The sequence below is a fragment of the Petaurus breviceps genome, unplaced genomic scaffold (assembly GCF_028583685.1).
Source record: "Petaurus breviceps papuanus isolate PSGF00001 unplaced genomic scaffold, PetGlider_PUasm1.0 225, whole genome shotgun sequence".
Taxonomy (NCBI): domain Eukaryota; kingdom Metazoa; phylum Chordata; class Mammalia; order Diprotodontia; family Petauridae; genus Petaurus; species Petaurus breviceps.
Genome location: NW_027185889.1, coordinates 17,494,725 through 17,508,185, shown reverse-complemented (window position 1 = coordinate 17,508,185; position 13,461 = coordinate 17,494,725). Strand labels below are relative to the sequence as shown.

The window sequence follows — 13,461 nt, the reverse complement described above, 5'->3', positions numbered from 1 at the left end:
AGCCTCCTCGGGTCTCACTTTATTCAAACTTTAAAAAAAAAAAAAAGAAGCAGAGGGAGAAGACTGGACTAGTTCAGGGTTCTTAACCAAGAACTTGATTTTTCTTAATACATGTGATCAAAAAATTCTAATATTTAACTGATCTCTATTATAATCTTGTGTAATTTGTTCTGCATTTAAAACTATTATTCCAAAAGGGATCCATAGGATTTACAAGAGTGCCAAAAGGTTAAGAAACCCTGAACTAGACAATTCCCATGATCCATTCTAGCTCTAAGCCCTATGATTCTTTGATTCTAAGAGACAATGGTAGAAGAATAAGCTTCTTAGGCCAAACTATGTCCTTAACCCTTCTTTTTAAATATTGCCTGAAAAGTCTTCTCTGATTTACCCTTACCAACACCGACCCCTCCTCTCATCTACAACTCCTCCTCCTCAAAGGACTCAGTTTATGTCATATTCCTATGATTTTCAAACATTCTTCAGTTTCTGGTGTGGGTGGGTGGGTGTTTTATTTCACCAATCAAACTAGACCCTCTTGGGGAAGGGATTATGTTTTTTACCTTTATTGTCTCCCTCTGCCAATGCTCAATATTGTGCTATGCACACTAAAGTCCCTAACACTTCACTGATTGAACCAAAATAATTTCGGCTAGAAAACCCATGCAAGCAAATTCTTCAAAAAGGGCCAAAAAAAGCTTGTCACCAGGCAGCACTATCACATCACCATATGCTGCTTTTACCTCTTAGGCAAATCAATACACTGGACACAGAGGAAATGTAAAAGTCTCTTCTCAGAAATTAAGGCTGAAAGGACAATGCTGAGCATAGCAAGCCATTAACTGTATCATGACATTTCACTTAAAACTACCCCAAACCAAAATATAAAGACTAAATAAATGGATATCCATTGATTTCATATAACTCCAGACAAGGACAATCAGATGCGTACTTTGTTATTAAATATATATGGATATTGCCTTCAGGAAAATTCTTATGGAGACCATTACTCTAGATGTGAAATCTTTTAGCAAATCAAAATGGGGAATTTTCTAGGAAACAAACTTTAAAAAAAAGTGAAGAATGAAGTAAACTATAGCTAAAGTATCTTAAAACACTTTATGTGTCATTAATAATAATAAAAAAACAATGAATTATAAAAAGACAAATTTAGTAGTCTTTTACAGTATAAGCATACCTACCAATAATCACCTAAGCTGTACTTTCAAATGTCAAAAATTTCCCTTCAAAAAAGGAAAATGAGATTTAACTTACAAAGACTTTTCTACATGTAGCAAGATCCTAAAAATCTTAATCTCACTTAAAATGATCATACTAAAATTGTTACACTTAAAGCCCGTTTTGGAAATGGCTAAATATAATCAAATGCTTGATTTCCAAGGTTCATTTCAAAAAATGGATCTCAGGGGTTGACTAATCATTAATCTGGGTGCCTAATTATCATAATCCAAGGGACCTGTCAGTCAACATGTTTTTGCAGAAACAGCAAGACTTGTTCCTTTAGAGACATATTCCTGATCTACAGAAAGATCAATACAGTTAGAATACCTCAATACAGTTCGGGTACTTGAAAGCAAATTTCTCAATATATTCAGAAGATCTATTTCCAGCAGAAAATTGAGTCTCTATGATATTACTCTATAATACTGCCAGCTTCACTAAAAACAACAACAACTAATTTCCTCATTTTTACAAACTTCAGTTTCTTGGTTTTTTAAAGAGTCCATGGAATCAATAATAGAGTATGTTAATGTACTTGCTGAATATGCCTTACTAGTAATTTTTCTCAAGAACTCTTTTTAACTACAGCAAAAGTAATCAACACCAAAAAGAGCAATGAAACCAAGTGTTTTACAATCCTTAAGCATATATTTTAATAGAAGGAAGCTGAATTTCTCTTCATGGGTACATATGAAACCTTTTTTTTTTTTAAGAAATAAGTGTTTTTATCATAGTTCCCAAATGAGTGCATTTATCATAGTTCCCTGTCCCCTCTATCCCCTGTCCCATTCCCCCCGTTCCCCCCACTTCCCCAAAGCTGGGTACTGACAACAGCCCAGTGATACCATATGGCAGTGAATTGAGGAATAGTAGGTCCTGAATAATTAACATGACAAATAACTCAAAAGATAATGGAAAAGACAGATGGTGGATGAAACTGCTTACAGTTAGCAGGCTGCAGAATGCTACCAACAATGTCTTGCATAAAGGATGTGGCATAAAAGGCATTATGGAGGAGAGGGATAACTGGGAAAGGATGTGGGCTGGTTGTGTAAGAGGAAAGAGAGACAAGAGTTAGACAAGCCTGAAGGATGCACTGGTCCACCTAAGAGTAAGAAGGCTTTCAATGTGTCCAACGGTGTCCCCAGGTAAGGAATCCCACAAGATGAAAGAGGGGTTATAATATACATCAATGAAGACAGTACTTCCACCAATGAAATCATGTCAAACTAAGGGTGATAATGCCACAAGAAGCTTCCAATTAACTTCTGGGAAAAAAAAAATCATGCTCCCCCCAAGAAGGGAAGAAGCTGAGTCCATGAAGACATAAATCTAAGGCATGATCTTCCTGCCTATGACTGCTCATCTGGGGGTGAGAGGAATGCTTCCTCATCTATATATGGGAAATAACACTAAACCCAGTTCTACTTTCTGGGCAATATAAATTAGCTTGGAGGATTAGCCCACTAGGAGAAAAAACAGAATTGAAAATTATTATGTATATACAAATAGGAAGGAAATTCTAGTTTGAAAGACCAAAGTTTAAATCTAGTCATCTCCCTATAAAGCAAATTTTGTAGTTATAGAAGCCAATTTTTACATTCAGTGAATGCTAAGAAAAAAAATCTAAACATTTTAAAATTTACTTGGGAAAGAGAAATAGATTAAAAGCTACTTTAACTGATTGGTATTATTTTAATAAACCTGATATACCTAAAAATGCTAAAACTTCCCTGAAGCACAATCTTTCAAATTTCTCATGTGTATAACTATGTCAAAGATCACACAAGCCCCGTAGTTTGGCCAAACACAAGAGATGGAAAAGAAATCTCTTGAGTTCTGGCTTTTTTGACCTTGGGAAAGAAACAAGCTCTCAGCATTATAATCTCATCTATAAACTGAGGAGGATAGGAAATAGGCTGTAACAGTTACATGGTAAAGAAAAAGGAAATCAATGATCGTATACAGATGTCTAAAAATTAGAAGGGCAACAGTCATTCAGCTTTCTAAAAATATGAAGGAAATGCTGTGGTTCTTTTTATATGAAATATACATTTTAAAAAGACTTTAAGGGGAGCTGGTGTGTGAGAGAAATGATTATTAATAACCAAAGATTTGGGGAGACCTAAATTTCCCCCTTTTTCTAAAGTCCTCATTTCAAAACTCAGTCTCAGAAGGTTGAATTACCTTTCTCCTCAATTGTGGTCAGACCTCACCCAGTCTTACAAGGAATTTAATCTAAGGAGCCCATTGTGTTCTACAGAGGTTTGCATGGGGATAAATTCTTTTGATTGCCCAAGGATGGCAATTTAGAAATAAATGACATCATCAAAGTTCTTTAGAACAGGTCCAGCCTCCATTCATTCTCTCTCATTACTTGTTAGTCAATCAGAGCTGATTGCCATCCTCTGGAATGCTAACTTTTCAGAACGGTATATAACCCATGAGCCCTGAGAGTGACATTGGCCTCTTTTATTAAAATGTTAGCATTATTGCTAAAATATCTACCTAGAAATCATGTGTCTCTATCTTTTTAAATGTCATACATCTAAGACTTTGGAAGCAGAAAGGGTGGGAAGGTTAACTTCGTTTTCCCAGGATCACTAAGTTAAGACATTATGGAAGGGGTGGCCAGGTAGCACAGCGAGTAAGGGCACCAGTTCCAGTGTCAGGATGACCTGGGGATCGAATCCGGGCTCAGACACTTAGCACCCACCCAGAAACACCTGGCTGTGTAACCTTGAGCAAGTTACTTAACCTCAATTGCTTTAAAATAAAAAATAAAAAAAATAAAAAGACATTATGGAAAAGACACTGGTGAATCCATTCAAAAGGGCACACGACTTAAAAAAGGTGTTTTTTCAAACTCTAAGGACATATGCTAAAAAGTCCTGCCCATACAAACAATATATGGCAAATACTTCAGCCTTTCAAGTAACTGAACCTCCCACTGGGTGACATTTCTCACCTCTTTGGTCACCAAAAATAGTCCCAACAATCCACAGAAGTAAGGAAAACAGCTACTTCCTTGGTACTGTGCTGAATTTGTAAGCTCATCTATTTTTTTTTTGTATGTTTTTTTTTTTTTTGCTTTTTGGAGGGGAAAAGGCAAGACAATTGGAGTTAAGTGACTTGCCCAGGGTCACACAGCTAGTAAGGGTTAAGAGTCTGAGGCCGGATTTGAACTCAGGTACTCCTAACTCCAGAGCCAGTGCTCTATTCAATGCACCACCTAGCCACCCCTTTTTGTATGATTTTTGTCCAAACCTATGTAGAATCTCCCTCTTGGTGAAGGGTTCTAAACTTTTTGTGTGTCACAGACCCTTCTGATAATCTGTGAAACCAGATCCCTTTAGAGAATAATGTTTGTTTATTTTTTCAATGCACAAAATAAAACACATAGGACCACAAAGGAAATTAATTATGCTGAAATACAGTTATCAAAAGATATCTATGTATATAAAAAACTAAGTTCATGGACCCATGTTAAGAGTTCCTGCTCTAGGTCTTTACAGATTTCCTAAGTACCAGTACTGAATTTGGGCTAACCCTCATTTTGCAAGAATAGCATAAATTAAAAAGTGACTTAAAAATTATTCTGGATATTAAATTTAAACTCCTCTTATATGCTTGACAACTGTCTTTTCCTTTTCTTCACTTTCTAATAAATATACAAATGAACAAACATAAAAAAGGAAGACACCTCAATGATACAGAAACCAAATAATCAGTTGTCAAGCATTCAAAAGCTAATTGTAATAACATTTCCAATTAGGAATTTAGCTAATAATTTGTTTCATTTTGACAAAGAACAATTTGATGTACTTTAAGCAAGCATGAGACAGGCTCTAAACAAACAGGTAATACATTTCTGTACAAGAAAAAAGTTTTGGTATCTATAATAAAACTGAAGAAATAGTAGTACAGTATTTCTCACATGAAAGACACTGAATCTATTAAAAGCTTAGGTAAGTACAGGTTTTTCATGTCCACATCTGCTATTTACATGATTATACTGCAAATGGCACACAGGGGTAATAACAATTAAATACACACCCCTCACATGAGTCATATACACAAAAGCCACTTATAGATTATTATACACTAAATGGCTTTTGAAGAGCCAAATGGTTACTGAGATCATTCTTTATACTAAGAAAACCCAATGATAATGGTAGAGAGTCAAAAGAAATAAGGCAGTATTGAAAACTGACAGTTTTTCAGAGAGCATTTAAGAGCAATTCCAAATCTCTTGTGAATAAGTTGTACAAGTACTTCAGAAACATTTTATTAAATGCCCACAGTCAGGTTTTTCATTAATCAACTTATAGTTGAATTTGAAGTATAATAAAATGTGCAAGTTAGCCTAAAGTTATAAAGAAAGCCATTTAGAAAAAAAAAATTTAATACATACGAATAAGTTATACATATATCCACATGTGTACGTATGAGTGTATCTAATACACACACACATATTAAAATAAACTTACAGTCACTGTAAACTTACAGAAGAGGTTTAGGAACAGAAAGAGAACAAAGAGGAAGAAAAAGAAAGGAAAAACATTCAAGATTTGCTTTGCAAGAAGTAGGGATTTCAGGATTATGTTTTCCTTCTAAGGAACCTTGGCTTCATTTTCTCCCCAAGTCAGGAGCACACACAATGAGAAGACCACACCCTTCTCCACCCCCAGCTTCCCACCGAGGACTGACTGGAGGCCAAGTACAAGAAGCTTACAAGATGAGGGGGCATGACTGGACTGCAATTTGTTGCTGGAAAGGGATCACAGATCTATCAAAGCAATGAAAATAATAAATGCCAAAAAAGCAGAACTATGAAAAAATGTGTTAATATTTATTTTTAAGTTTTGAGATAACATTTAATAAAACATAATTAGCGCAGGAACCATAACCCAATTTCCGAATGAGGTTGTCCAATATTATTTCCTAGTTTAGCTTTATATGAAAATAACCAAACAAGATACAGATAATCACAAAATATATCATGGAAAATGTTGACTGCATAAAGTGAAAAGCCTTTGTACCAATAAAATCAAGGCAGCTAGAATTAGAAGAAAACAGCTAAATGAGAAAACCTCTACAACAAATTTCTCTGGTAAAGGTCTGATATCTAAGATAAATAAAGAATTGATATAAATATATAAGAACAAACATCATTCTCCAGTAGATTTAAAGAATGAATAGGCAGCTTTCAAAAGAAGATGTGCAAGCTATCAAAAGTCATATGAAAAAATATTTCTAGTCACTAATAAAAAGAGAAAAAACAAATTAAAACATCACTAAGGTTCTACCTCCCACCAATCAGACTGGCAAAGATGATAAAAAAAGAAAATGACATCTGTTGGATTGCCTGTGGGAGAATAGGTACACTGCCAATGGAGTTTTGAAGTGATCCAACCATTTTGGAAAGTCTTTTGGAATATTCAAGAAGTCACATACTCTTGAGTACCCTTTGACCTAGTTATTCTACTGCTAAGCATATATACCCAAAAGATCCAAGATGGGGGTAAAGGAAGGGCCTACATGTACAAAAATATTTGTAGCAGCTCTTTTTGTTGAAAAAACTAGAAACAAAGTGGACACTTGCCACCTGGGGCGTGGCCAAACAAATGATGGTATATGAATGCAAGAGAATATTACCATGGTGAATAAATAATGAAGGGGACTGAATTCTGAGGAACTGAGGAAGAGCTATATGAACTAATGTAAAGTGAGCAGAACCATAAGAACCATCTATATAATGACAATAATATAAAGGAAAACAACTATAGAGGACTTCAGAACTCTGATCAACAAAATAACCAACCATAAGTCCAGAAGGCTGATGATGAATCACAATCCCCACTTCTCATCAGGGATGTGCTGAACTAGAGGTGTCAAATGAGACATATTTTCAGACTGGGCTAATATGGGGATTGGGAGAGGGTTTTTATCTTGGGGCTGAGAAAAATAGTGGCAGGAAGAGTGAATGAGGAGTGAATTAGTGATGTTAAAAAAAAGGAAGAAAAGAAAAAAGTCTATAAAACAAAACATATATGTGTATGTGTGTGCATGCATATATGTGTGTGTATGTATATATGTATATACATACACACACATATATATGCAGATGGACAGATGAGAGCACAAGGAAATTCATATGCTGAGAGAAGTGGGACAGTGGTTATTAGCATTGTCTTAAAATATATATATATATATATTTTAAATGGTACATAACATATCTTCTTTCTCCTCTTTTCTGCATATTGAAATACTCCTGTTTATTAGTATTTGTTAAGTTGTTAAAAAAAACAAGGGGCCCTGATGTTAATAATTATATATAATTTTAAAAGCTAATACCGAGATTAAACTTTTCTTTTTGCTTTTTTTTTGGAGGGGGGAGGGCAGGGCAATTGAAGTTAAGTGATTTGCCCAAGGTCACATGGCTAGTAAGTGTTAAAGTGTCTCAGGTCACATTTGAACTCAGGTCCTCCTGAATCCAGGGCCAGTGCTCTATTCACTGAGCCACCTAGCTGCCCTGAAATGAAACTCTTAAAAATGTTTTCTTAAGATATCCCAAAGTTTTTTTTTACCATGCAATGATCTCATTATCGAGCAAAGAAAACAGCTTTATTTTTCCTAAATACGAATACTCAAGAATGTGTATATTATAGCCAGAACATTTTAATCAGAGATGGTTATTGCATGGACTCCTTCATTATGCCTCAAGGGGGTCAGTACCTAGCTCAGTCTTCCTCTGCTCTCACATTCGGACCTGCTGACACAAGCAGTGACATAACCCAGAGTCTCCCACTTCCTGTCTTCACTTTACCTCCACCACCCACACAGCGATGGTTGGTTTCAGTTCTCACCACAGGCCATGCTATGTGTTAACTCCATGACCCAGGATTCTGAGAATTCTCTCTGATTATCCCCTGCTAGCTATCCTTCTTTTGTGGCCTCTGCCATGTTTTTCCTGAGCTTGTTTTTATATTCACAATGAGTTCTCCTGGATATTCCTTCTTCCAACCGCTTCCAAGACACTGCTTTCCTTGTTCACCCCATATGTGCTGGACAATTCTTTCCCATCTCCTTTGCTGGATTAGCAGCATGTTCTGTGTTCCCCAAGCTTTCTTCCTGAACTCTTACCCTCCCCCCTCTAGAAGCTCTCCCCTTCAGGGAATCCAGCAACAATCAGGGATCCTTTTGGCAAATGAATCCCAAACTCACACATCTAGCTCTGTTCGGTCTCCTCAACCCTAGTCAAATACCATTCACCAGGCAGCTCCAAAGAGATGTCCAATCACTAACTCAAACTAACAAATTCAAAACAGAATCCATCCTTTTCACCCTTCACCTAGTCCTTCTCCAAACTTCCCTGTCTCTCAGGAGAGCATCACCATTCTTCCAGCCACGTACATTTACAATCTCAGATACACAACCGACATTCTCCCCACAGTGGATAAGCTGCTGACTCTTGTCAATCACACTGGCCTGATCTCTCACCCATCTACTCCTTTCTCTCCACTTTCAATTCCAACCCTCTTGTTTTAGGCCCTCATTTTTGAAGTTTCTAAATGTTCCCCTATACCTCCAGTTTCTCCCTTTTCCAATCCATCCTTCCCACAGCTGCCAATTCAATCTTGAAACACAGATTGAAGCAGGCTACTTCTCTGCTCAAAATTCTTCAGCAGCCTTTGGAATGCCTTTGGAATATGACAGAAACTCTTCAGCTCAGTATTCAAGGCCTTTTGCGACCTGGCCCTCACCTCCCTCTCCAGACTTATGGAGTATCACTTCTCATAACACACTCTGCATGCCAGCCAACCTGGCTTTGTAATTTTTCCCATACTTTCATTTCCCACCTGTGGCTGCACTCCTTTAGCATTCTCCATCAGAATCCCAGGAAACTGGTCATCTTGGGAGACTCAAGAGCTTCAGTGCAGATCTCTCATCAGCACCCTCTGGCCCTCTGACTGGAGGGCTAAGCCAAGGAGCTCCTCCCCAAACCTCCAAGAAGTCCTTCTCCAGCCCATCCTTCAGCTTCCCCTTGGGTATGGTCTTCCCCCATTAGATTTCAAGCTTCTTCAGAGCACAGACTATTTCTTTTTCAGGTTGTATCCTCAGCACTTAGCACAGTGCCTGGCAGAGAGTAGGTACTTCATAAAAGTTGCCATTATACCTCTGCACAGGCTTCCCCACCTTTCACTGAAGATACCACCTCTTAGGTGAAGACTCTCCTCATCTCCCCAATTGCCAGTGGTGGCTTTGTCCTCAAGTTAATTTATATTTACATACCTGTAAATATAAATGTAATAGTTCCCCCTGATTTCACTGCCCATGTGCCTTCCTTAGTATGATTCAGCTTCTTTAGGACAAGGATTATTTCATTTTTCACTCTGGATCCTTAGTACCTAGCACACAGTACCACAGCAAGCCAACATTGAATTAAATCTCTGTTAGAATGAATGAATGCCATCAGGTCTTGGACCCTCGCTCTGATTCTTCCACCATACCACTGCCAGGCTTATTTTCTTTATATATACATCTGGTGACATCACTCTCCTGATCAAAACCTTCTCTTCCTCTTGCCCACTGATGAATAAATGAAAAGCATTTATTAAGTCCTTATTATGTGAAAAAGTATTGGGCTAAGCACTGAGGATACAAAGAGAAAGGATGACAATCCTTGCTCTCATCTCAAGCAACCCACAATCGAATGATCATTGTTCAAACGTATTTCCCTGGAAAGGAGAAATCTAAGACTCTGCACAATCTGAAGCCACTGTCCTTGCCCCTTTCAATTTTTACCACCTCTAGACCTGGATAGCCTGTGTCTTAAGAGTTCACACTTCCCTTTGCCTAGAATTTCTAGGGGCTCCCAGCAGCTTCAAGCCCAGCAGCCATCTGCACTATGTCAGGGAAAAATTCTACTCTGTGTGTAACCTTCTATACTAAAAAGCACAGTCCCTGGGGCCTAAAAATCCACCTTTATCTACCACTAATTACATGACCTTGGGCCAGTCTGATTTTCTCTTAGCTTCAGTTTTTTCATCTGTAAAATAAGAGGGTTTAACTAGATGACTTCGAAGATCACTGTTGCTTCTAACATTTTATGATTCTATGAGTCCCCTGTAGCACTAGGATGGTGCTGTAGGGTCTAAGGGCACATTACGTGCCATACTGTCCACATAAGGCAGTGAATGCAAAAGAAACAACAAAAACCCCCACGACATCTTAATACAGTTCTATGAATAAGGCAAAGCATAATTTAAAGAATTTTAACCACCATACATCATAAAAGGTAAATAAATTTCAACAGAGAACTTGGAGAAAACTCTTTTTTGAAGGCTTTGACTTTTCTAGCAAATAAAAAAACAAAACCTCATTGTCTGAAAAAAAAGTATTTAGCACAGAAACAATCTTTTTGTACATCCTTTATGTACAAATACCCTTGATATACCAATACTAGCTCAATTAAGCTTTGCTATTTGTTAAGCTACTTTTTCTTCTGTAAACAAACAGAAAAATAAAACTCTTTATTATCTACCAATAAAATGTATTAAAATGTTCTCAAACATGAATACCTGACTTTCCCTGTCCCTGGACATGAAATATAACAAATGGTTTTTGAACTACAACAGAATTTCTTTATAAAACCTTGAAATCATGGAACAGGATTTATAGAGCCATGCCACCTGCTGACACCCAGGGCACTGATATGCTTATACTCAAACAGACAAAACCGAACAAGAATAACTGTATCTTTGGGCATCTAGGTTCCCAGTGGATAGAGTGCTGGGCCTGAAGTCAGAAAGACTCATCTTCCTAGCTGTGTGACCCTGGGCAAGTCACTTAACCCTGTTTGCCACAGGTTCCTAATCTGTAAAATGAGCTAGAGAAGGAAATGGCAAACCACCCCAGTATCTTTGCCAGGAAAACCACACAAGGAGTCACAAAGAATCAGACACAACTGAAAAATGACTGAACAAAACCCCCCACATATTGATATACATTATCAGTAGGATTAGTTATTTGAAAATTACTGAATACTATTACTTTTAAAATAAGAAATACAAAATATTTTAAAACAAGGCGAAAAACCAATTTCAACCAACAGCTTCTGGCTCGCCTTCACCATTTAAAGTGCAATAACCCAAAATTGAAATGAAAATTTAATTCATGCCCATACTATACCTGGCCATTACCATCACCAAAGGGAGTACTGGATAAATTGGTAGTTAGGCTGTGCAAAATAATTTCACCACTTATAGATCCAGAAGCAATGTAGCAATCATTCCAATTAAACGTTACGCAAGTTACTTCATTTTTATGATCCTGAAAGAGATAAATTAAAATATGATGCCTTGACAGCCTATACTTTCGATTGTTACATCACACTTTTTTGTCAATTTAAGTGTTTTCACTTTAACATGTCCTTCTATCTAGAAATTATATAAAGGCTAGTGTAATATCTATTTAAAAAATGAGTTTTCTTTGGAAGGGGGGGTGTGGGGAGAGGCAGCATTAGGAGAAAGGGAATATGTAATAGCACACTATGGGGATCGTCCATTTCCTTCATTTCAGGAAAAAGTTAGGGCTAGACAGAGGGAGATGCGAGTATTCTGACACCCGAGATCATTCAGGACACAAAACCAATTCACTATCTAGTAGCTAGTAATGTCAGATTAGCATTAATATGAAGGATAAAAGCTTTTACTCTACTTTGTGTAACACTAATTAACAAGGATTTTTTAAATACTATTTAAGCCAGGCACAGTGCCAGTGCTGAAGACACAAAGATAAAAAATCAAACAGTCCCTTCCCTCAAGGAGTTTATGTTCTATTGAAGCAGACAACAAGTACACAGATAAGCAAATGGTATGGGAAGAGTGGCCCTAGTAGCTAGGAAGATGAAGCTAGGTCTTATGTACCTACTGCATCTGACTCAGAAAGGTTTTCTGAGCATCTTATAAGGCTCAAAGCTCTTTTTCCTTTACTAAATTAAATGAACAGCTCCTATGTCAAATAGGCAATAACTGTAAAGGGCTAAAACAGGAAGGAAAGGAAGTGGGACCATTGTTTTAATATATCAATTGTTTTTAATGTACAATGCAAGCATCTTTTATTTATGAAAGACATAAGTATTTTCTTTATTTCAAATGTGAGAACTAAGGCATAGCAGTTATGCACCTTGCCTAAAAAACTGGGCATATAACTAACAGAACTGAAAATATAATCCTTAATTTCTTTTCAATTGAGAGAATGTTCTCCCATTCTCTCTCCCTCTCTCCAATAAATGTATATATCTAAATATGGTTTTATTTTATCACCTCCAATTTAAAGAAAACCTATATTGCCCTTCTAGGAAGAAAGAGCTTAACTTTCTATTTATCTAATATGTCAGATACATATTGTAAAAAGTTGATGATCTTCCAAATTCGGTTAACAGGCATCTTACCCCAAAGGATGCTAATTACAAAAGTAGTTCTAGTATTACAGATATTTTGAAGGATATGATTAAAGCTAGGAGAAAGCCATTCATTTTTCTGTAATGTTCATTTCTCTAACTATACTGAACTGATTCAGTGACATCAAGGTGTGATAGTAATGGCAATTAAAGATTCCCCTGTATTGGCTTGGTTTTCAAATTGATTGTGTTAAAACACAGAGCTTGTTAATCCCACCTGTGGGATGGACTTGTTGATGTGAAAAGAAAGTCCTGAACTGGGAGGAGCTGGTGACGTAGATTTGGAGAGACAAGTGAGACGCAGAAGAAACTTTTTTTTTGGAAGCAGCACCTCGTGGAGAGAGAGAGGCTAAGAGAATTGCTGGTGGCCGCTTTGAATTGCCCTGGACTTTTGAGACCTGCCCCCTGAGCTGCCAAGGACTGAGGAGACATGGCTGTTTTGCTGGTACTTTGTCTGTCTGTTTTGATGTTGTTTTGCCAGATTTGTCCACTGGTGAAAGACAGTCCTGTTGTTGAAGAAGTCCTGGAAACTGGCTTTTGGTTAAGAAGCCCTGAGACTGTCCTGCAGACAGAGTGTGAATACTGTCCACTGGTGAAGGACAGTGCTGTTGTTGCAGGGGTCTGGAGACTGTCCTGCAGACAGAGTGAATACTGTCTACTAGTGAAGGACAGTGCTGTTGTTGAAGGAGTCTGGAGACTGTCCTGCAGACAGAGTGAATACTGTCCACTGGTGAAGGACAGTGCTGTTGTTG

General features: G+C 37.3%; 1 protein-coding gene across 4 annotated transcripts in view; it reads right to left on the bottom strand.

Annotated features, from left to right (window-relative positions):
- The window catches only part of NEDD1 (NEDD1 gamma-tubulin ring complex targeting factor), a 71,472-nt gene that overhangs the window by 43,471 nt on the left and 14,540 nt on the right, over positions 1-13,461 (bottom strand). For all 4 annotated transcript variants that reach the window (XM_069095202.1, XM_069095201.1, XM_069095199.1 and 1 more), the window contains exon 5: positions 11,437-11,577. In XM_069095202.1, coding sequence (XP_068951303.1) covers positions 11,437-11,577 — 141 coding nt within the window. The remainder of the gene's footprint in view (positions 1-11,436; positions 11,578-13,461) is intronic.